Genomic DNA, 22,497 nt, shown 5'->3' on the forward strand with positions numbered 1-22,497 from the left:
AATATATATAGATATATACCATGTCATCACGGTTCGATCTCTGCTTTGACCCTGGTTGAAACTCTGACCCATGAACCTCTCCCTTCTCCAGTTCTTTGAGCATTGATAATAGCCCTATTCTTCGGTCCTGTTGGCCTAGGAGATTCTACAAGAGCTGAAGTACTAATTGTAATGTATGGAGTTCAAAAGGCAAAAGAAATGAACCTAAAGAGGCTGGGAAGGGAACTCTCAAGTGATGGTTGGATGGATGAAGGATGAGAAGAAGACCGTTTAGACTCGTAGAGATGCCATTAAGAAGATTAAATGGCTAGCAAGGAAAATGACAATAAAAACTCAATGAGTACCAAGGGCTGCTAATGATCTAGCTGTTGCATTAGCCAAGTGAAGGGCAAATAGGGGACAATTGTATTGGACTCAACTGTAATTTTTTTTTATTGCGGAGAGGTAGGTAAATCTACCTCTCTCCTCGGGATCCTCATTGTACATGTTTCTCTGTTTATGTTAATGAAATGAAATTCTGTTATTATTTTATCGATAGGATAATATTTTATTAGAGCCAAATAAGAAAGTTACAATAGGGTGGGAAGGTTCTTTCCCCCAAACACAATTTTACAGCATTGCCCAAAACAATTGATGTCTCAAAGCCCCTTGTTTAGCTAGAGTATCTGCCATCCCATTGCTGTTCTTCTCACCCATTTAAAACTACCATTCAACTCCCTTGCAATGCTCTCAATCTCCCTCAATGTATGACTATAGATCCAAGGGATTTGGGTGCTACACCTTGTCTAAGAGATGACCACCTGAGAGTCCCCTTCCACTTCCAAATTAAGGAATCCAAAGCGCTTGGCAAATTTTAGTCCATGTAGAAGTCCAAATAGTTCTCTTGTCGGTGCATCACCATTTTCTAGAAGCCCTGAATACAAAGCTATCACCTTTTTTTTTATGAATAATACAAAGCTATCACCTTTCCTCTTGAGTGTCTGAAGACACCTGCTAACCCAGACACATCCTGGTTTAGCAATGAAACCTCCATCAAAATTAAGCTTCACAAAGTTGGTTGCTGGGGGTCTCCAATCCATAAAGATGTTTTTTTTTTCTTGAGCTGATAAGGCCACTTCCCTCCAAGTTCTCAGAATGTCTTCCAAAGTTTTCACCCAGTGAGTAGCTTTTAACTTTATTGTTTCTATGATGTCCACCTCTGACCTTTTTTCATTGAAGATCCTACCATTTCTTTCTCGCCAAATAGTCCATACCATAGAGGCCCTTGCTGTTATCCATAGCAACCTTCCTCTTTGTTTTGGCTGCCTCATGAAGTTTGGATCAAAGAGGCCCGCCACCTCCTGTGGATGAGGCCACTGCAACCAAAAAGAGAACAAAGATGCTCCCAAATACAAAGCACAAAAGGACAGAATGAAAAGAATGGGAAACAGTTTCACCACTGCATTTACAGAGGATGCACAAGTGAGGGGAAAGGCACTTATTTGGCCTTCTTTTCTACAGCACATAACAGCTGTTGACCTTTCCAAGGAAGACTTCCCAACAAAAGGCCTGAATTTTAGGAGGGATCTGCTTACTCCAAATTTCCTTCACCAGGATATTTACCCCATATGAAATTCTGTTAATCATAAACCAACAAAAGGCCTGAATTTTCTGCCTCTCCTCTCTTTTCCCTGGCCAATCTAGACTACTGAAATAGTCTATATTTGTTCATTTGTTATTCTTCCTCGTCTTCTTTTCATCTTATTAAGTGGTTATTTGGTTAATAGCTTTTTTTTATGGATAATCAACAGAAATGCAATGCAATCAATATAAAATGGTTAAATGCATTTCTGTCATGGATAGAAAAGTTGAATGTGTTTTGTCATATTAAAAAAAAAAAAAAAACTGATATATTTAGATGATTAAAAAAAGTATGACTCCATTAACGGACCTGAAACTCCAGCAATGAGAATAGGAGTACATGAGGAACTGAGGAAGTAGCCCTTTGGGCTGGATAACCATGAAATTGAAACAGAGGCAAGCCCAGTACTAAATGATTTAAGAGACCTTCGAGAAGCCTCTTACTTAATCATTTCTCCCATTCTGATGGATATTAGGACTCTCATACTCAGGTTTAAAAGTGATAACTCTAATGATCATATTTTGTTTGATCAAACTCTAATGATCATATTAGAGCACAGAAAATGCATGGCAAGAATACAACTTTCGGTTATGGATCTTATCCACCCCCATGCTAGCCACAATCTTTTGTGGACTACCAAAGAGCTCCAAGGACATGTGCATTATACCACACGAGGAAATAATTGATATCCCGGTCTTCATCAGGCTAAGAGTTGTAATATAGCCACAATCTGATTGCAATTTAATCAAAAAAAAAAAAAAAAACCGGAGCAGCTAATTCTAAATTTGGGGCTCCAATAAGAACAAGTGAATCATATCTTATGAGAATACATATTGAAAATTCATCATACCTAAGTAATATGACAGCAAAAAATCTCTGTAATTTGACAACATACCGGTAAAAATGGAACCGGAGCGGTTCCTTCTTCTGAAACATAGCAAGTATTCTTTTCACTACAGTGGGCGAGTAACAAATCCCCTATCTACCATCTTCTCTACTAGTTCTTCATGCTTCTTTATTTGTCCTGCCTGCCTTAATTGCTGCAGCACCATCTCGTAGACTGGAAGGGACGGCTTCAAGCACTTCTCCTCAATCATCTCCCTAAAGAATTTGTAAGCTTGGTTCCAATGCCCAATCCCACAAAACAATGAGATCAATATCCTGTAAGTATTCACGTTAGGTTCAACCTCATTTTCATCCATTTCTTTCTTCAACTTAATAACCATGTCTCTGGATTTTGAGTCTGCAAACATTCGCATCAAGACATTGTAAGTCACCGTATTGGGCTTGCAATTCAACTCCTTCATCCTAGCATACATCCTGTGAGCTGCATTCACATCCTTCAGCTTGAAAATGCACCTGAAGATTGGATTGAATGTGGATGCATTGGGGCTACACCCCTTCTTCACCATCTGGTTGAGCACCTTAACAGCTTCCTCAAGATTCTCATCCCGACAGTGACTCTCAATGAGGAAGTTGTAGGTGATGGTATCAGGTGGACAAGAGAGTCTCTTCATCTGGTTATACACCTGCAGGACCTTCTCAGTCCGCCCCGCCTTGACATGAATTCGCATCAAGTTGTTGAAAGTAATGGAGTTGGGTTCGCATCCCTTATCAAGCATTTCTGCGAAAACATCGTGGGCTCGAGTGATTTGCCCACATCGACACAACGCATCAATCACAATGCTGTAAGTGTACACATTGGGCTGGATTCCAGCCTCCTTCATCTCTCGAAACACTCTCTCAGCTTCCGAAATGTTGCCTGCCCGACACCAACCATGGACCAAGCTCGTATATATGACAACGTCAGGATCAAATTTATGCTTCAAGCTGTCAAAAAAGGACTGAGCTTCAGATGCCCTTCTTTTCTTACAGAGAATACTGATGACTACAGAGAACGCAATTCGATCAGGCTTGCACCCATAATCAGCCATCCGATTAAATGCGTGAACGGCCTCAGCAGCCAAGCCAGCACGTACATATCTCCGGACAAGGATGGAGAAGGTTTCAATAGGAATTTCGACATTTCGGGACTTCATGGCATCAATCAGGTGCCAAGCGAGATCGAACTGCCGGACCTTTCCAGCGAGATCAATCATCTCGTTATATGGTTCGGAGGAGTGTTGGAATTCAGGTCTATTGGTGGCCCAGTTGAAGAAAGATAGGATTTGAAGGAAGGGTATGCCATGGCGTACACCGCCGCATTTCTCGATGACATGAGCTACGATGGCAGGGGAAACGAAATCAATGGAGGGGATTCTGGAAAAGGAAGGGGTGAGCTCGGAGAAGGTAAAAGTAGGGTTTCGTGGGACAGGAATAGGGTCAGGGTTAGGATTTTTGCGGTGGTGTTCCTTGATTAGGGCAGAAAGCTTATCTGCTAGGAGAGTTTCAGTAGGTGAAAGCTTGATGGTGTTAGGGTTTTCGCTCTCATCTTCGTCTCCTCGAAGATTGCATTCTGTGGCCGAAGAAGAAGAGGTACAGTAGTAGTGTGCGAAGCTAAGTCGGGAGAGAGACTGTGTTGAGAGTGTCAGACTCAGACGAAGTTTTGGTTTGATGAAACTAGCCATGGAGTCTGCTCTGCTCGCTATCGGAGGGAAGCGAGACTGGTGATCAAACATTTAAGCTTATCAATGGGTCGGGATCTGGGAACCGGAATCGACCCGCTAAGGACATGCAATCGAATTAGACCCGATAGGGTTCGCATCTGCCCCCCACATGGTTGCCCCCCAAAAGCGTCTCATACATTCTTTGCGTGCCGCGTGTCCTCAGGCACGCGCACTAAGATGACTCGTGCGGACCTCAATTTGACGTCCGTTTGCAAAAAGGATTTAATCCCTTCCTCTGGGTATTCTTCTCCCATTCCGCCGGTACGAGGTAAGTATTCTGTAACTCATTTTCTTTTTTTTTTTTTTTTTATGTTTTTTCTCATTCATCTTTTAACACTCTCAAATCTGAAACCTCCCGGAGTCGGAGCCTATTTCTTGTTGAATCTGAGCTCAAAGGGAGTCCTGCTTTTCAAAAGAGGCAGGACCTTTTTGGGCGAGAGGGAAATAACGGAAGTGTTTGCAAACGGACGTCAAATGGAGTCCGCATGAGTCATCTTAGTGCACGTGCCTGAGGACACACGGCGCGCATAGAATGTGTGGGACGTTTTTGGGGGGCAACTATGTGGGGTCCGGGTGTGAACCCAACTCGATAAAAAATATTAGGGAAAATTTTGGATTAGTACCTGTAATTTGGGTCTAATGTCACTTTGGTCCTGAACTTTAAAATGCAATAATTCAATATTCGAACTCTAAAAGTATGGCAATCCAATACATGCTATTAATTAACTGTTATCCAATTGTCAAATGGTATTTGAAAAAGACACAAATACTCTTCAAAGGTTATCTGATTATCTTTATCAACCATCCAAACATGACAAAAAATTGATAGTATAATCTTAATTAAAAGTTCTTCATTAAGATTGTATGTCTAAAAGGATAAATTTGATATAAAATACTTGACTTTTTAATATGTAAATAATTTAAATTTTATCAATCTCTTTATTAAGATAATATCATTAAAATCAACTTTTTTATTGCTATTCATATAACAAAATTATATGTTAAGTATAATGAGATCTATTGGGTCAGATACTCGGATCCGATTATTTCAACTTTTAACCGGCTATTTCTAGGTTTATGTTTTGTCCCGATTAAATAATCGATTTGGGACTGGTACAGACTGTTCCAAATCAGGCCCGGCCCATGGACAGCCCTAGTCCCAAGTGGAGAAGCCTTTCCGTTCCAAAACTGGTCATCAGGGATGTCAATAGGTCAGGTTCGACGTGGTTGCCTCAACCAGAGACTGACCCAGATAAATATAAATGTAGGATGTCAAATGGATATAGCTATTTTGAAATCAGATGCATGGTTGAAGCTAGACCGTACAAGAATTATGGCACCGTTTCACAGTCCGGTTTGCAATTTTATTCCAGGTCAGGTTTGGATGAATGGGACCGGATCGGGTGTGTTAAACCGAAAACCATTCTGAACCCGACCCCTTGAGGTCTTGTGGCAAAGGAGGGTCATGATTTTGGCCGTTTTTGTTTTAGTTAAATCACAGGCTGCTACCCTGTTTCAGGTGATTACTCCTTTTCTTTGCTTTTTCGAAAAGACCCCATAAACCTTTGGATATCAGCACTTTACCCCTTACTATTGGAATTAATTTTGAAGTAAATTTACAAAATTGCCTACGCAGTTTTGTCAAATAAGAAACATAAGTTCCTCGTCAAGATTTTAAAAACATGTCCATTCTCATCATTTGATTGCTTTGGCTCTCAACCATCGACCATCGTATCTAGTCGCTGAGTGATAATGCCAGTCTTTGGTTTAATCTTTTTTTTTTTTTTTTTTTTTGGGTGGATGGCACAATTTAATATGTAAACCCGATGTGATTGAATCCGAAGTGATCTTTAGAAGTGTAAAATGGACCATGCCAGCCCATGACCAATGGGCCCGACACCGCCCGCCCAGCCCACATTATACCTCTTGTAACTTTATATGTTATTTGTATTTTTTTTCAATTTTACTATGGTATTTTTCGAATTTCATTGTATTTTTTTTTCAATTTCATTTAATCATTTTATTGTATAATTGATTATTCACATGAAATAAAAATTTAAGATTTTTCAATTTGTTCTTGTCTTGTTTCAATTTTATTATAAATTTTTATTTGTACTTTTCATTATTTTTTTCAATGTTTATCCAAAATTAAAAAAAAAAAAAAAAAAACCATGCTGGCTCACAACCCTGCCCAACTAGGCTCAAACTCAACCCGGCCCATGTCCTGTAGGGCCTCGGCCATGGACCAGGCCAGGCCTCCCTTTTGGGGGAATTTGTGCCATGCAGGCACAGCCCGCTAGGCACAATAGCCTGCCTAACACAGCCTGCTACAATGCTGGTAGCGACAAAAACATGTCGTGTTGGCTAGGGATGGATTCAAGCCAAGCCGAGCCGAATAGTACCAGGCTTGAGCTCGGCACGAGACTATTCTACAAGGCTCGAGTTCGACTCGAGTCAAAAGTTCATAAGCTCGAGCTCGGCTTGTCTCAGCTCGTTTTATATTTTATAAAAATATTTTATTATATATTTTATAAGTATTTTATTATAAAAATAAAAATCATATATAAAAAAATATTTTATATTTAAAAATTAAGAATTATAATAATTAATAATTATAATATTTTTATTATATATTCGAACCAGCTCACGAGACTCACGAGCCAAACTCTAGCAGGCTCAGCTCGGCTCATTTAATAATCGAGCTACTGAATTGGACTCAAACTCGAGCTCAAACTTGATTAAAACCGAACCAAATCGAGTTCGAGCAGCTCGTGAAAAGCTCAGCTCGTTGCCACCCCTAATGCTGGCCTCACATTACACCACACTCGGTTTATGTCCTCCCGAAGTTATGGAGGTCAAAGCTTGATAGGCGATGTATTTATATTTTGTTTTCTATGCCTTCATTGTTGAAATCCTGTAATCATTGACCATCTGACCCTGTTTTTCAACCTCTAGTTGAAATTTTAGGGCCATTTTTTTTAAAATACCTGGCATATTTATTAAAACACCCCCTATAATTTGCAACTATTTAATCAACCTTCCATGAATCTTTTGCATTTTTGTCTAGGAATGGTCATGTGGCCTCTTAAAATGAGTCTGAATTCTGAAATATGAAAAAGGCATGGATCTGGGGTTTTTTACTCAAACACCTTTTTGCATGAGATGTATGCCTCTAATAAACCCATGCACCTCATGCACACCTCATGTAAAATGGAAGAAAGGAAGAAAAGAAAGAAGGAATAGAAAAGGAAAAGACAGGAAAAAAAAAAAAAGGTAAAGAAAGGAGAACTCTTATTCCTCCACTTGAGGAGGTTCACACCACCTAGTGCTCGAGCAGTAAGAAAAACATTTCCCATTGGAAACTATCCCCTACATATTTCAACCAAGACAGTTTCTGAAGAGTTTAATCAGATAACAGTCTGGCCTCCTTCAACCGAATTTATCTTTTATCAAATAATAGAAACTTGACCTCCAACCGAATTTTACAGTAATCTAATTGGTAATATCTTCTTGACAAGTGGTTCTCATCATCAATCAATGCCTTCATTCTAATACAGATTTATGGAGTACCTCAGGACCATAAACCTCCATGAAATTCTATCTTATTCACAAAATCTTTCCAAACACACACTAGAAAGAAGAAACTTATTGTTCTGCATCTGACATTTTAGGGTTGTAGTTCTGACAGGCCATAAGGAAAAAGATAAAAGGTTCTACAGGAGGGATCAATAATCATGTATAATGACAAAAGGGCATTTAAGCTCTCACATACTTTCGGTTTACAAAGAATTACATGAAAGACATTCTCATTGAGAATGCCAAAGCTACCTAGTATTTTCTGTAAACATTTTTTTTTTCATTTTTGCAGAAGGAGATCAAAGGGGGAAAATTTGACTTGCTTATTATATGTCATAATATAAGTTGGTAACAGAATGTGTACAAATATTTACTCAGGTTCTGAACGCAATCGTTGAGCAATTATCTCTTCAATGTTGTCCACAAAACTTGAAAGATTCTGCCGTATTTGTACATTCAAGGAGTTCACCAGTTCCTAATTTTTAAAAAGAAAAAAAGAACATGGTTACTAATAAACAGATTAACAGCATGTAAATAAAATAACGGGTTTTCTCAAGTCTAAAAGAAGCAACTATGTGCAAATCATTTCCAGTCTACACTGTCTATATGGTTGGGACCGCTTCTCGTAACTACAAAAAAAGGACCTCTAACATGACAAGTGGAACTACATAAAAACAAACCTGGTTACAAGATCTAAATTTCTATCTCTGTAGTAAGTTTCTATTAGGGCTGTTCACAGAATGTCGAAAACTGACCAGATCGACCCAACTCGACCCGATGTGGCCGGTTTTTAACTTAATTTGGTTGGTTTCGGTTTAGAAATATGCATAACCTGACTGATTGGTTCGGTTGCGCATTATAACTTTATAAACCGACCCGAACCAGCCATATGAATGATGCTTGCATGTTCTGGTTTAATCTTTGCAAAAAAAGCAAGAAGGTGGAAGTGTGAAGTCAAACCTGAGTCTTTGGCCTAGCTCTCAGATATAGTACGACAAGTCTGGATTTTTAATGCTAATAGGACAGTAGTAAGAAGTCTAATCTGAGCCTTAGGCCTAGCTCTCAGGTCTAATCTGAGCCTTGCAAGCGACAGCATCAAGTTAGACTAAGTGCTTGATGGCTTCCAGACGAGGTTTCGGTTGAAACCGAACAAACCGACTGATCGGTAGTTTTTATTGCAAGTTGGTTTTTTATTTCTCTGGGTCGATTTTGGTTGATTTAGTAGTCAACCCGACATAGTCGGTTTGGTTGAAAAAAACTATGTATAACCAAACCGAACCGACCCATGTACAGCCCTAATTTCTATCCAACATTTTGTTGCCACATAACAAAAGGAAAGATAACTCTCTCACATTTGAATACAAATTGAAGTATCATGGTTCAACTATGTTTTGAGAAACCAAATTAATAGGTAATATGTTATACAGTTGATAGATGATATGGACAATGGCACTTTAAACATCGCAAACCAAAAAGGTACCCTATTAGATGAACAGACTGGACTGCAAAAGGTATGCATCAAAACAAGTGTGAATTTAGATAGTTAAGAAACAGAAGAAAGAGAGGAGAAACAAGAAAACAAAGAACCAGATGACATCACATTTACTTGAACAGCATAGTTATGTCGACTATTGATGTAGGACCAGCACAGTTCTAGTCCTTAGAGAATGTTAAATGGTCTTCTTGATCAGAGTTTTATGGTCGTTAATGGATGCAATGGCTTCTTAAAGGAATAAGAGAGAAAATAGGGAGAGAAAGAAGAGAGAAGATACCTAGAATCACTCACAGGGTGCCTAGAATCACTCTAGGGCATGGGAATCACTCACCATAGCTAGCACAATCTAAAGAAAACTCAATATGATTCATTGCCTTTGTGTAAAACGTCCATACGTATTTATACACTCTAAACCCATAATAATCCTAGGAGTCAAACTGTTAGACTCATAATAGTCTTAGGAGTCAAACTGTTAGACCTAGTAATCCTTGTAGACTCAAACTATGCTGCCATATCCTATTTCAACTCAAAGAAGACTTAATAACTCTAATCCTACTTATGCAATGACTGAAATTTTAAACATAAACAAACTATAACTAGAAAAGTTAAACCTTATCATTGGACCCCACAGAAAATTGCAAAAATGACAAAAATACCTTTGGTGTTCAATTCAGTCCAAATCCCAAGTACAATCACTATGCCATATTAGGACCTGTTGTAAGGCCTTCTTTCTAGAATACGTCTGCAAGGGTGCTGATCGATTCCTATCATCTCTCCCTGGCTTGAAAGAACTCGACCCTGGCGAGTTAAAAGCATGGTACCTTTCATAAAGAACTCGAAATCATTGATTTCGAGGGTTTCAACTCTCTTGCAAAGGGTAGAAATCAATGAATCTCTTTGTGTATTAGTCAATCGACCCTTGTACTTCTTGCCACTACGTGTAGCAATGATGATAACAGCCTATAACCTTGGCTCTAATACCGAACTGATGTAGGACCAGCTCAGTTCTAGTCCTCAGAGAATGTTGAATGGTCTTCCTGATCAGAGTCTTATGGTTGTTAATGGCTGTAATGGCTTCTTAAAGGAATAAGAGAGAAAATAGGGAGAGAAAGATGAGAGAAAATACCTGGAATCACTCTAGGGCATGGGAATCACTCACCATTGCTAGCATAAGCTGAAGAAAACTCAATATGATGCATTGACTTTGTGTAAAACGTCCATACATATTTATACACTCTAAACTCATAATAATCCTAGGAGTCAAACTGTTAAACTAATAATGGTCTTAGGAGTCAAACTGTTAGACTCAATAATCCTACTAGGACTCAAACTAAGCTGTCATCCTATTTCAATTCAAAGAAGACTCAATAACTATAATCCAACTTATGCAATGACTCTGAAATTTTAAACATAAACAAACTAACTAGACAAATTAAACCCTATCATTGGACCCCACAGAAAATTGAAAAAAATGACAAAAATACCCTTGGTGTTCAATTCAGTCCAAATCCCAAGTACCATCACCATGCCATATCAGGACCTATTGAAGTCTTCAAGGGTGCTGATCAGTTCCAATCAACAGTACACTGCAATCAGTCTTAAAGTTCAAAGAGAAAAAGCAAGTGAGAAGTGAACTTAGTTGCCAATTTGCAATTCTGATACCAAGTTATGAAGGTTCTAAGGTTGAAAGAGATGAAAAACAAGAAGAGAAGGGAGAAATAAGAAAGAACTAGAGAAGAATGTGAGATCCATGCCTTGATCTAGTCATTTCATTAGAACCAATGTTGAGAGAACCGGACCAGGCATAGAACTGGATTAGGGAGAGGTTCATAGGTCAGAGTTTTAACCAAGGTCAAACCAGAGGTCAAACCATGATGATGTGGCATATATGTATATATACTACAGGTCATGTAAATACTATATATAATACATTTTACAATTTTTAATATAATTAGATATGGTGGATGGATGGCAAATTCCTAAATTTTTAAAGCAAATGACCAGGGTTCATGTTCCTTAATTTACATTTTCTTTAAAATACGTGTGCAATAAAGTAATATATACAATAAAGAATCATTAAATAACACAAGTAAAGAGATAGACTAGTGGTAATTAAGCAGTATATGAAAATAAGAGGTCGTGGGTTCAAATCTTGTCAAACATGTTTTAAAATTTCAATTATTTAATGGCCCGGGCGATTTCATTAAATTGGGATCAATTCACCAATTTTCACCAGGTTTTTAGCAAACACAGTTATTGGGGTGTGACCAAACCAGTCAAGGCCCCAAGTCACGATTTAACTGGTCCGGTTGGCTGGTCCGGTCCAGTTTCTTAAACACTGACTAGAACACACATAATGAAAGCTGAAATTACAAGAATGCCCCCATATAGATTATATTCTAGTAGCCTTTGATAATACTGTGAAACACTCCCAATAACTTTCATATGCATCTGAAATTAGGACCAAATCCAACATGTATTTTATATTTAGAGACCAACAGAACTCACCTCAACCTCAAAAAGAAAGCGTAACGAAATTTCCTTCAAATGATTTTCTGAGCTCTTGAGAGACATCAGCTTTAAAGCAGAATTTGTTACTGGCCAGCCTTGAGATACCTTGATGAAAGCATCAATTCCCCCAACCATATGAGCTGTTATAGTCTCATCACGGTCTGAATATTTAAAAGAGTGTCTGCATTTGTAGAAGATCTATCATGTTTAAGAATACTGAAAATGCAACAAAAGTACAAAAGTACAATATACTGAAAAGAAAGCATTGATGGATCAGAAGTACTAATGGGACTAGGAAAAGAGGATATGTCTTCCATTAATAGAGAATACATTGGTTTGCATGCAAATACAGCAGTTTCTAACCATTTTAACTAACATTTTCTTCTTTTATTTATTTATTTTTGCTAAAAGAAATAGAAAATAATCCAGAGTGTAGAGAGACTGGGCCGAATGGGCCCCAGCCCATTATTGTCATTTTTTATCAATAACAGAATTTCATTAGAATTATAATAAATAGGTACAACAATCCATAGAGAGTTAAAAAGGCTTAACTCTCTAAAAGAGAGTAAAATAACATTATTGTCTTGTTATTAGTGCTTCTCAGTTGTTTTGTTTGATAATGGGCTTTTCTTTATGGGCCTGTTAATCTTTTTTATGCTTTTTAAGTATGTTCATGAGCTGGCTGCCCACTTAAGGGCAGACTTGTAATTTGCTCAGTTTTAGTGAGATTAATAAAAGTTAAGAGAGGTAGAAGAGGAGACCATCAAACTCTCTTCTCCATCTTCTACCTCTTCTTTCTTGCTGTCTTCTTCTTTTTCTTCTTTGCTATAATCTGAGATTATTTTACAATTTTTTATTGGACTGAATCACATAGTGGTATCAGATCAAGGCTTCTTTCCTTCTTTTTGTTTTCTTTCTTTTTCCCATACACCATTCAATTAGAAGATTGTATGGAGACTGGAGGAGTTAAGTTGCAGATTGTTCAAAGAACTTTTATGCCTAGTTGGTAGAGGACTTGGAGAGTCAGAATCTAGCTCTAGATTGCCAAGAAAGTGAGGCTGCTGATTTTTGCCCAAAACCCTATCCGACTAGAGAGTTTCCAGTTACAATTTAAACAAACAATTTGGGTGTGGCACTCAAGGCACTGGAGGTTCATTTTGATCTCTAGAAGTGGGCGGTTGCGGTTGGAAGAAGTCTGGGAAGCTCTGGTAGGAGCAGTTGATTCTTCTCTCTTTCTCCTCGGAAGCCAGGTATAGTGAAACCCTAGGTTTGGGACTTTCAGGTAGACTGACCTCAGCTAGGACTATAAAAATTGAAAACCTTGTTTTTGGAAATTCGTTTGGTCAATAGAGTAATCTGGAATTGAGATGAAGCAAGTTCCGGTGTCCAGGGTTGGTCCAATAGATTCCATTTTGACTAACTAGCTACAATTAAACTAGATGGAACAAATTACTTGGCCTAGACACAACATACAAGGATTTATGTTTGTAAAGAGGTAAACTAGGGTATCTCACGGCTAGTAAGGACAAACTGGCAAAAACTAACCCTACATATGTAAAATGGATGCAGGAGAACTGCATAGTGATTAGGTGGTTAGTCAACTCTATGCAACCTCACATAAGTCAGCATTACCTCTAGATGACTTCGGCCAAAGAGATTTGGGCTAGTGTCACAGAAACAATTTCTCAGAAGTTGAATGTTGTAAGAGCCAATAAGTTGAAGAATGATGTGAACAATCTGAGACAAGGGGAGAAGAGTGTAGTTGTTTACGACTCTATGTTGAAGTCACTGTGGCAAGAGATTGATGGACATTCAGGAAACTAATGGAAAAAAACAAGGTATTTGAGTTTCTTACAGGACACGCCCTGAGTTTGACATTACAAGACAAAATATTCTAGCCAAAGATGAAGTAACCCATGCTCAAGCATATTCTATGTTTGACATTACAAGATGAAATTTTCTGGCCAAAGATGGAGTAACCCTTTCTCAAGCATGTCCTATGGTAAGCAATGAAGAGTAGGCACAAATACAGTTATAGGGACCATGTTCAAAGCATTTTGCACATGTTGGATTAAAGCCAAAGGGATCAAATGAGAACAAAGAGGTGATATGTGAATACTACAAGAAACCGACACATACTAAGGACACTATTGGAAACTTCATCCCAATCTTCTCCTAGAAAGGATTCTATAGTGAGAATGGGCCGAATGGGCCTTAGTGATTATTTCTTTTAAATTATGTTTTTTAAATCATGTTCTTTTAGTTATGGGCCTCTTTTGTTTTCTTTTAATTATTCCTTTAGTACTGACTGCCCCATTAAGGGCATCCAGGGAATTGTACTCAGTTTGGAATTAAGAGAATAAAAGACATCTTCTCTTCTCTCTTCCCTTCTCTTCTTCTTCCAAACTACTGTTGAAACCTCTCTTCTTCTTCCTTTTTTATATTTTCTAAATTATTGCAAGTGCATTTCAAAACTTGGTATCAGAGCAGGTTTTCACCTTCAACATCTTTCTCCCTTCTTTGCCCATACACAATGTCTATAGAGAACTGGTCGGTTGATCAATCAATAGAGGTAGCCCAATTAGGAAGGTTTTTGGAAAGCTTCTATGGAGATTTTCATCCTTAGTTGAAGCCCAAGGCAGGTTCTTTGAGATTTTTCCCAAAACCCTAGATAATTGGAGAAACTTTATTACAGGTCGTAGTGGCATTTCGAAGTTGGTTCTTGGGGATCATCAGGGAAGCCTTTTGATTTCTTTTCATGGTGGTTTGGATTGGATAGAGTTCTGGAACTTCTGGTAGGAGGCTAGAAGTGGTTGAAGTTTCCCTCCTCCAATCCTGTGGGGTCCTGTAACCTTGCTTTTTAGGAGGTTAAAGGGTTGTTCTTTGATTGGAATAGCAAATCTAGCCTAGTAGAGCCCAATTTTGATTTTCGTTTGCATATATTCACTCAATGAAGCAAACTGAAGGAGAAACCAAATATCCCACAAATTCAGGGTTTGGACATGGGGTGTCAATAAAGAATATTTTTGGGGCAATGACCACTGAAGTTGAATGGGACCAATTATTTAACCTGGTCTCAGTCCATTAAGATCCATGTGTGTAGTTAAGGGAAATGGGGTTACATTACTAGGAGCAAGAAGAAACCAGTAGAGGATGACCCTACCTATGAAGGTGAATGCAAGAAAACTACACAATAGTGGGTTGGTTAGTGAATCTATGCAACCACGCATTAGTCAACACTACCTGTGGATGGAAATTGCAAAACAAGTGTGGGATAGTGTCATAGAGACTTATTCCCAAAAACTTAATGTTGCTAGGGCCAACAAATTGAATAATGATGTGAATAATCTAAGACAAGGAGGAAAGCCCTTAGCCATCTACTTCTCCATGCTGAAATCGCTTTGGCAGGAAATTGATCTAATGGAGAGTGTTGTTTGGGGTTGTAAAAGTATGAAAAAACACATAAGAAATTTGTGAAGAGAAACCGGGTCTTTGAGTTCCTCACCAGACTCAACCCGAAGTATGATATTGTGAGGCAGAATGTTTTGGCAAAGGATGAGGTGACTTTGTCTCAGGCTTATGCTATGGTGAGTAGTGAGGAGTGCAAAAAACAAGTTCAGTCTGTACAGCCACAGGTTAATCACTACGCCAATGTTGGGATGAAGCCGAAGGTCAACACTGGAAAAAAAATGTTATTTGTGCAAGAAGCCTAAACACACTAAAGACACCTATTGGAAACTGAATCTGTTATACAGTTTTGTATGCCCTTAGCTTCAATCAAAATGATGTACTTTATGAGTTTATTGTAAATGAATAAAAGTGCATATTTGATTCATGTTCCCTTGGTATATTTCTGTGTAATACCCTTAAACTGAACACTTAATGAGACTCGTGTTAGTTTAGAATGTTCACAGCCAGTGGATCGGTCTGGGGAGACCTATCCTGACAAGGCTGACACTGTGGTGCCACCAAGTCGGTTGGGGTGGCTTGTCTCAGCTACCAGGGTGAGACCCTAGGCACACACAGTGTGGGATTAATTGAATCTTTGAACTGGACCAGATTTACAGTATTGCCCTGGACCTTGGAGATTGATGGGAAAAACTGGAAAGTTACACCCGACCCCTAGACTCGATTATGATACTGCACTAGGTGTCGGATTGGGCTGTCTTTGATGTACCAATCAGTGAGATCCTTAACGGGGGTCAAAACGTGTCTTTGATGTACCTTTATCAGACAAAGGTAATGATCGGGGATGCACTCTCACCGATGGAAACCAAGACTGTCGGCTGCCAATTTCAATCGTTGAGATTTGTCTTGCAAAATATATTTTATATGAGATATAAAAGTATATAAATTATGGTTTCAAAATGATTTGCAAAAGGTTTTAATTCCCGGGATCCATACTTGAGAGAGTGCAACACTGTTCCTTGCAGCCGAGGGAGAGGTCCTCTCTTGTCGGCCAGTGTATGATCATTATGGACTGAGAGGTTAAGTGTAAGACCATTGAGGATAATACCTGATGGGCTAATCTTGCATCTGCCCACAGTCCTTGGGTGTTACAAGGTGGCTTGGCCCAGGGACCACTTAGGGTAAATGTTGGGCCCATAGAGCCCATCTGATGGGTTTCAGGGGGTGCACTGTCCATAACAGTGTAAACGGCCAGGCCTTGTAACAAAGGCTGGGCTGAACCCATGTGGTTGATGTGTAGATCAATGTTTGGGTCCCACGCCATACAAGGAAGCCCAACTGGGCAGTAGTTTGGAAGGCTTAATGAATACATAACCCTAAATGGGCCCTAAGCCCATTTCGAACTGGGCTAATCTGATTAGTCACTTAAGGGGCGAATTCTGAGATAAGATCAGCTGATAGGATTGAGCCCACACCCTATCCACTCAGAGAGTCCAAGATCTAAATGAGATTTAGATTTGGAAACTTCCTAATTAGATTAGGAGCTGGCTGATCTAATCTACAGATAAGATAAGGATTATCCCTTATCTTAAAGGGACTTCTAATCCAGATATGATTTGGGTTAGCAACTCCTAATGGGATTCGGAGTTGATCCCTTTAAGTCTATGAAAGGAAGAGGGGGCGACAGCCTTTAGACACAACAACACAACAGACAACCAGCAGTCTTGTCTTCAGAACTGAGATCACAAAAGAGAGAATTCTGCACCCTGCAAATTCTCTTTAGTCGCCTCCTTCCTGCAGCCGCCGCCTATAGCAGTTCGATCTCCATTCCTTGGGAGAAATCAAGATTGGATCTTGATTCCAATCTTTTGGAGAAAAGATTGGTAGGAGTTGTATTCACAAGTCGTCCAGGTGATTCTTGAGAATAATCAGGTTCTTACGAAGGACAATGCTGATTCTGCTCCACCTTGCACTGCGCCATCTTCAGTGGGAGCAGATTTTGGTATCTACCTTGAACGTGAACACCTCCATTGAGAGATTATTTCTCTGTATCAGGTATTATCTCTCTCCTCCTTTTGGTTCAGATCTGGTTCAGATTATGGTTCAAGAATGATCCTTGAAAATATGATTTTCTAAATAGGGAATTCAATTCCCAGTTGAAGGGAAAGAAAAATTTTTGAAATTCGCCCCTTTATTCCACAATCTTGGGCGTCCATATGATGGATTTCCTATCCCTTCAGAATCCAGAGCTCGTTCCTACCAGACTCAAGAAAGAAAATTGTGGGAAAAGGTTTGAGAATGGAAAAGGTGAAAATGCAAATGTGGCTAGGATTGAGAATGAGAAGCATGGTCAAATAATCAGTCATTTGGAGCCCATTGCTACAGCATCATCAGAGATCGTTCCTTCCTTTACATATGCACACTCAGGTATTTGCGGCACTACAAATCAAGCTTCTGTCTTAAGTAGTCATAAAATCCCTTGGATAATTGATTACGGTGCCTCTGACCATATGACCAATGTTTCACATTTATTCGCCTCTTACCAACTCCTTTCTAGCCAAGACAAGATATCCCTCGCTAATGTCTCCCTTGCCCCTATCACAAGAAAGGGAGACATTAAGACCTCACATGCCCTTACCGTATCATTTGTTCTCCACGTAAAACTTAATACCAATTAGATTTTAGTTAATAATTTAACTAAATCCCTGAATTGCAGTGTGACCTTTTTCCCTTCATATTCTGTTTTTTAGGATATAAAATCTTAGAAGGTGATTGGGAGTGGCCATGAGGCAAATGGGATCTATTTGTTAGACATGCCTGAGCAGAGCCAAGTACAACCTCAGAGAATTGCGTTTATTTTAGAGTCCATTAGTCGCATTATCTTATGTCGTAGTCGTTTGGGTCATTTGTCTTTTTCTTCAATGAGTCAATTGTTTAAAGAGTTATTTAAAAGAATAAGTTTGTCGAGTCTACATTATGAGTCTTGTGAGTTCTCAAAGCAATGTAAACACACTTATACTTCCAAGTAATAAAAGATCGACTATTCCTTTTAATGTTGTTCACTTTTATGTGTGGGGGCCTTACATTTATCTTGTATGGGTGGTTATAGATATTTCATCATGTTTATTGATGACTTTTCATGACATACCTGAATTTACCTATGCGCTCTCATGCTGAAGTGCCTAAGCTTGTGCAACAGTTCCATGAATATATACTCACTCATTTTGATACCCGCATCAAAGTATTCTGACTAGACAATGCTAAGGAATATTTTGTGAAAGACCTTATCTCCTATCTTGAGATATTTGGGCTTGTCCATCAGATTTCTTGTGCCCGTACTCAACAACAAAATGGAGTAGTGGAGAGGAAAAGCAAACATATTGTGGAAGTCACAATATGACCAACAACAAAATGTGTCCATCAACGTAATCTGCCCATGTTCCTGTGAAGTTTTGGGGTGATGCGGTTTTAACAGATACCTATCTTATTAATCGTATACCTTCTCGAGTCTTGGGGTTAAAGTCTCCTTTTGGAGTCCTCTTTCCTGGTGTTGAGATTTTCCCCATTCCTCTATGGGTTTTTGGTTGCACTGGCTATGTCCACATTCCTAGTTCCAAGAGACATAAATTTAAACCCAATGCTCAAAAGTGTATCTTCCTTGGTTATGCCTTCACATAGAAAGCGTATTGTTGTTTTGATCTTATTAGGGGCATCTGGTTCGTTTCCATGGGTGCCATCTTTGTAGAGTCGATCCATTTTTATAGTCATCCTTCTGAGGAGAGATCTCTTGAATTGTTTTCTCCATCCCTTCCATTGCCAACTCCAATTGAGTCTTGTGTCGAGCCCTCCACGGTTACCCCCATTCCCGTGGAGGGATCCTCTCCTTTAAGTCTTTAATTCCTACTCCTACTAGTTCTCCAATTCTTACCACTTATCCTATTTTAAAGAGGTAGTACTAGAGGCAAAGGCCAAGGCAAACACAGGTTGATCCCACACCACCAGTTGAGTCTCAAGTGCTTCCAATTACTAAAGAGATGACATATCCGACATCTCCACCACCAGCATCTTTGTTTCCAGACCTTGACCTACCCATTGCTTTAAGAAAAGGTAAGAGAAAATATACAGCTCATTGCATTTCCAAGCATCTTTCCCAAAGTTTGTCCACATCCTACTATTCCTTTCTAGCCTCTATTTCCTCTTAACCCATCCCAAGGTCAGTGTCAGAAGCCTTAGCCAAACCAGAGTGGAGGAATGCTATGAGGACTGAAACGGAAGCACTTCATAAAAATAATACCTAGGACATTGTTGACTTGCCAACTGGGAATGAACTTGTTGGGTGCAAGTGGGTTTTCACTATCAAGTATCATGTAGATGGGCCAATCGAGAGATATAAGGCTCATCTTGTTGCTAAGGGATATACCCAAGTATATGGAATAAATTACATTGAGACTCTCTCTAGTTGCTAAAATGACTTTTGTGAGAGTATTTTTTCCTTAGTAACGAGATGTGATTGACATCTTTATTAATTTGATGTTAAGAATGCATTCTTGAATGGTAATCTCATTGAAGAGGCATATACATCCCTTCCTCCTGGTATGTATGGTAAAGAGATGCAAGGTAAGGTGTGTAGATGAAAGAAGTCACTTTATGGCCTGAAACAATCTCCACATGCTTGGTTTGACAAGTTCAGGGCTGCTCTTGTTCAATTTGGCTACACTCAGACTCAATAAAATCATGTCCTCTTTGTTAAGAGGAGAAATACTCTTATTACATTTCTTATTGTTTGTGTGGATGATATTGTGGTTACTAGCAGTGATACAAAAAAAGTTGATGCTCTCAAAAAGTTCCTCAATTCTGAACTTGAGATTAAAGACTCAAGAAGGTATTTTTCTTAGCATTGAGGTTGCTAGGTCCAAAGAAGGTATTTTTATTTCTTAGAGGAAGTATGTGCTGGATCTTACTGAGACTGGAAAATTTTGTGCTAAACCTGCCTCCACCCCTATTGATGTGAATCATAAACTCTTAGCTAATGATGGAGAGCTTTTAACTGATGGGGGAGTATTTCAAAGACTAATGGGGAATCTTCTTTATCTATGTATGACTCATCCAAACATTTCATACGTTGTGAGTGTCATCAACCAGTTCATGCATGCTCCTAGAGACACATGGTTGCTACAAAAAGGGTATATTATTTGCTAAACATGGCCACATGAAGGTAGAAGCATATACAAATGCTGATTGGGTAGGTAATGTGGTTGATAAAAAATCCACATCAGGCTATTGACAGTCGGAAATATTGTTTCCTGGAGAAGTAAAAGGTAGTTAGTGGTTGCTAGGTCTTCAGATGAGCTAGAGTATAGAGCTATGGCCCATGGGATTTCTGAGTTGTTATGGCTTAGATCTTTCCTTGATGAGATGGGTGTTTCATGTGATAAGCCACTAATGTTGTATTGTGATAACCAAGTTGCTATTAAGATTGCTCACAACCCGGTTCAGCATGATAGAACTAAGCAAGGTAGACAGACACTTTATATGGGAGAGAGTGGCTTTAGGAGGGGTGTGGCTTCCTTTAATTGCGTCAAAAGAACAACTAGCAGATTTTCTAAGGGAGTTCCAAAAGAAAAACTTTAGCATTATGTAAGCAAGCTGGGCATGATTGGCATCTATGCTCAGCTTAAGGGGGAGTGTAGTGAGAATGGGCCGAATAGGCCTTAGTGATTTATTTCTTTTAAGCTATGTTCCTTTAGTTATGGACCTCCTATGTTTTCTTTTAATTATTTCTTTAGTGTTGGCTGCCCCATTAAGGGAATCCAAGGAATTGTATTCAGTTTGGAATTAAGAGAATAAAACACATCTTGGGGGGGCTAGAGAGAGTATCGAACTCTTCTCTTCTCTCTTCCCTTCTCTTCTCCTTTCCCAAACTACTACTGAAACCTCTCTTCTTCTTCCTTTCCTCTTACTTTTTTATATTATCTGAATTATTGCAGGTGTATTTCATATTAGGGCAAATGTTTATATGAGATTTGCCCTAATATGCAAGCCTCATATAAGAAAGAAGAGATGTTGGCTGAGAAAGCCAGGAGACCTATTGTCGGCTAAGAAAGAAAAAAAAAGAAAGAAGCAGGAAGGAGAGGAGGGAAGAAGGAAGAGGAGGATGATTCGATGCTCACCGACGACGGCGACGGCGAGACGGTGACAACAGATGTAGATCTGAGATCTGAGTTCTTGGATCTCAGATCTGAGTTCTCGAATCTCAGATCTCATATCTGAGATCGATTTCTCTAAAACACTTGTAGTCGTCTTCTTCTTCTCGGATCCCAGATCTGAGTTCGTGTCTCAGACTGGATCTCAGATCTTAGTTCTCCTCTCTGCAACTTTATATTGCAAACCGCTGGCCGGGTCAAATGAGTCGACAGTTCGACCGCTCAAGTCAGCAATTTTCTGACGAAGTTAATAGTTTTTTACTTGACCCAAGAATGGGTTAGGGGTTAAACGAAACCGGTTGCTTGGACGGTTTCCAGGCCGAATGGTCCGACCGTCTGGGTCAACGACGATTCAAAAACATTGCTTTTATCTATTAGTAACTTGACTAAATCAATGAATTGTAGTGTAACCTTATTCCTTACTCATTGTGTTCTTCAAGACCGGAAATCTTAGAGGACGATTGGAAGTGGCCATGAGGCAAACGGAATATACTTGTTTAAAACACCTGATAAAAGTCTTGAGCCACCTAATGGAGTAGCTTTGGAGTCAATTTCATCAGAATCAATTGATAGAGTCATGTTATGGCATCTAAGATTTGGCCATTTGTCTTTTTTCTGCTTTGAGTCATATGTGTTGAGTGGGCCGACTTGTGTTTAGTTTATTTCCTTTTAAATTAAGATGTTGTTGGGCCTTGGGCCCATTAGTTTTTATTTTTTAAAGAGTTGTAATTACTTAGGTTGAGTTGACGCCCTACTAAGGGCATCTTTGTAATATCTCATACTTAAGTTAATTATAAATAGAATGAGGGGCTGGCGGCTAGGGTTAAGTCAATCTATCCTAGTCGACCTTCTTCTCTTTTCTTCCCTTTTCTCTGTCTCTTGCTGAAATCCCCAACTTTTTACTCTTCCTTCACAAGAAGCTTGGCCGGAATCAGCACATAAGGTTTTCTACTATATGATATTGAAATTTTGAACCTTGGAACCACTATTTGTTGCAATGGTAAAACCTTGGGCTTTCTTTTTTTTTCTTCATGGGGTTACATAATAGGGGCCAGCTCGTCCCCCTATCCATAACCC

At 39.1% G+C, this 22,497-nt stretch overlaps 2 protein-coding genes across 2 annotated transcripts in view; both read right to left on the reverse strand.

The window, feature by feature from the left end:
* Positions 1-2,395: 2,395 nt before the first annotated feature.
* Positions 2,396-4,273, reverse strand: LOC148874674 (Pentatricopeptide repeat (PPR) superfamily protein). The gene has a single exon (XM_088967897.1). It carries the CDS (start codon positions 4,237-4,239, stop codon positions 2,575-2,577), a length of 1,665 nt encoding a protein of 554 aa, XP_088824023.1. The 5' UTR covers positions 4,240-4,273; the 3' UTR covers positions 2,396-2,574.
* A 3,665-nt stretch (positions 4,274-7,938) lies between these two features.
* The window catches only part of LOC148874675 (reverse transcriptase-like protein), a 53,821-nt gene continuing 39,262 nt past the window's right edge, over positions 7,939-22,497 (reverse strand). Inside the window, exons 11-12 of the mRNA XM_088964866.1 lie at positions 11,807-11,990; positions 7,939-8,278 (exon numbers count right to left, since the gene is read on the reverse strand). Of these exons, the coding sequence (XP_088820992.1) occupies positions 8,174-8,278; positions 11,807-11,990 (289 nt within the window). The 3' untranslated portion in view covers positions 7,939-8,173. The remainder of the gene's footprint in view (positions 8,279-11,806; positions 11,991-22,497) is intronic.

The sequence above is a fragment of the Nelumbo lutea genome, chromosome 1 (assembly GCF_056320005.1).
Source record: "Nelumbo lutea isolate HS-2025 chromosome 1, American lotus-T2T, whole genome shotgun sequence".
Classification (NCBI taxonomy): Eukaryota; Viridiplantae; Streptophyta; class Magnoliopsida; order Proteales; family Nelumbonaceae; genus Nelumbo; species Nelumbo lutea.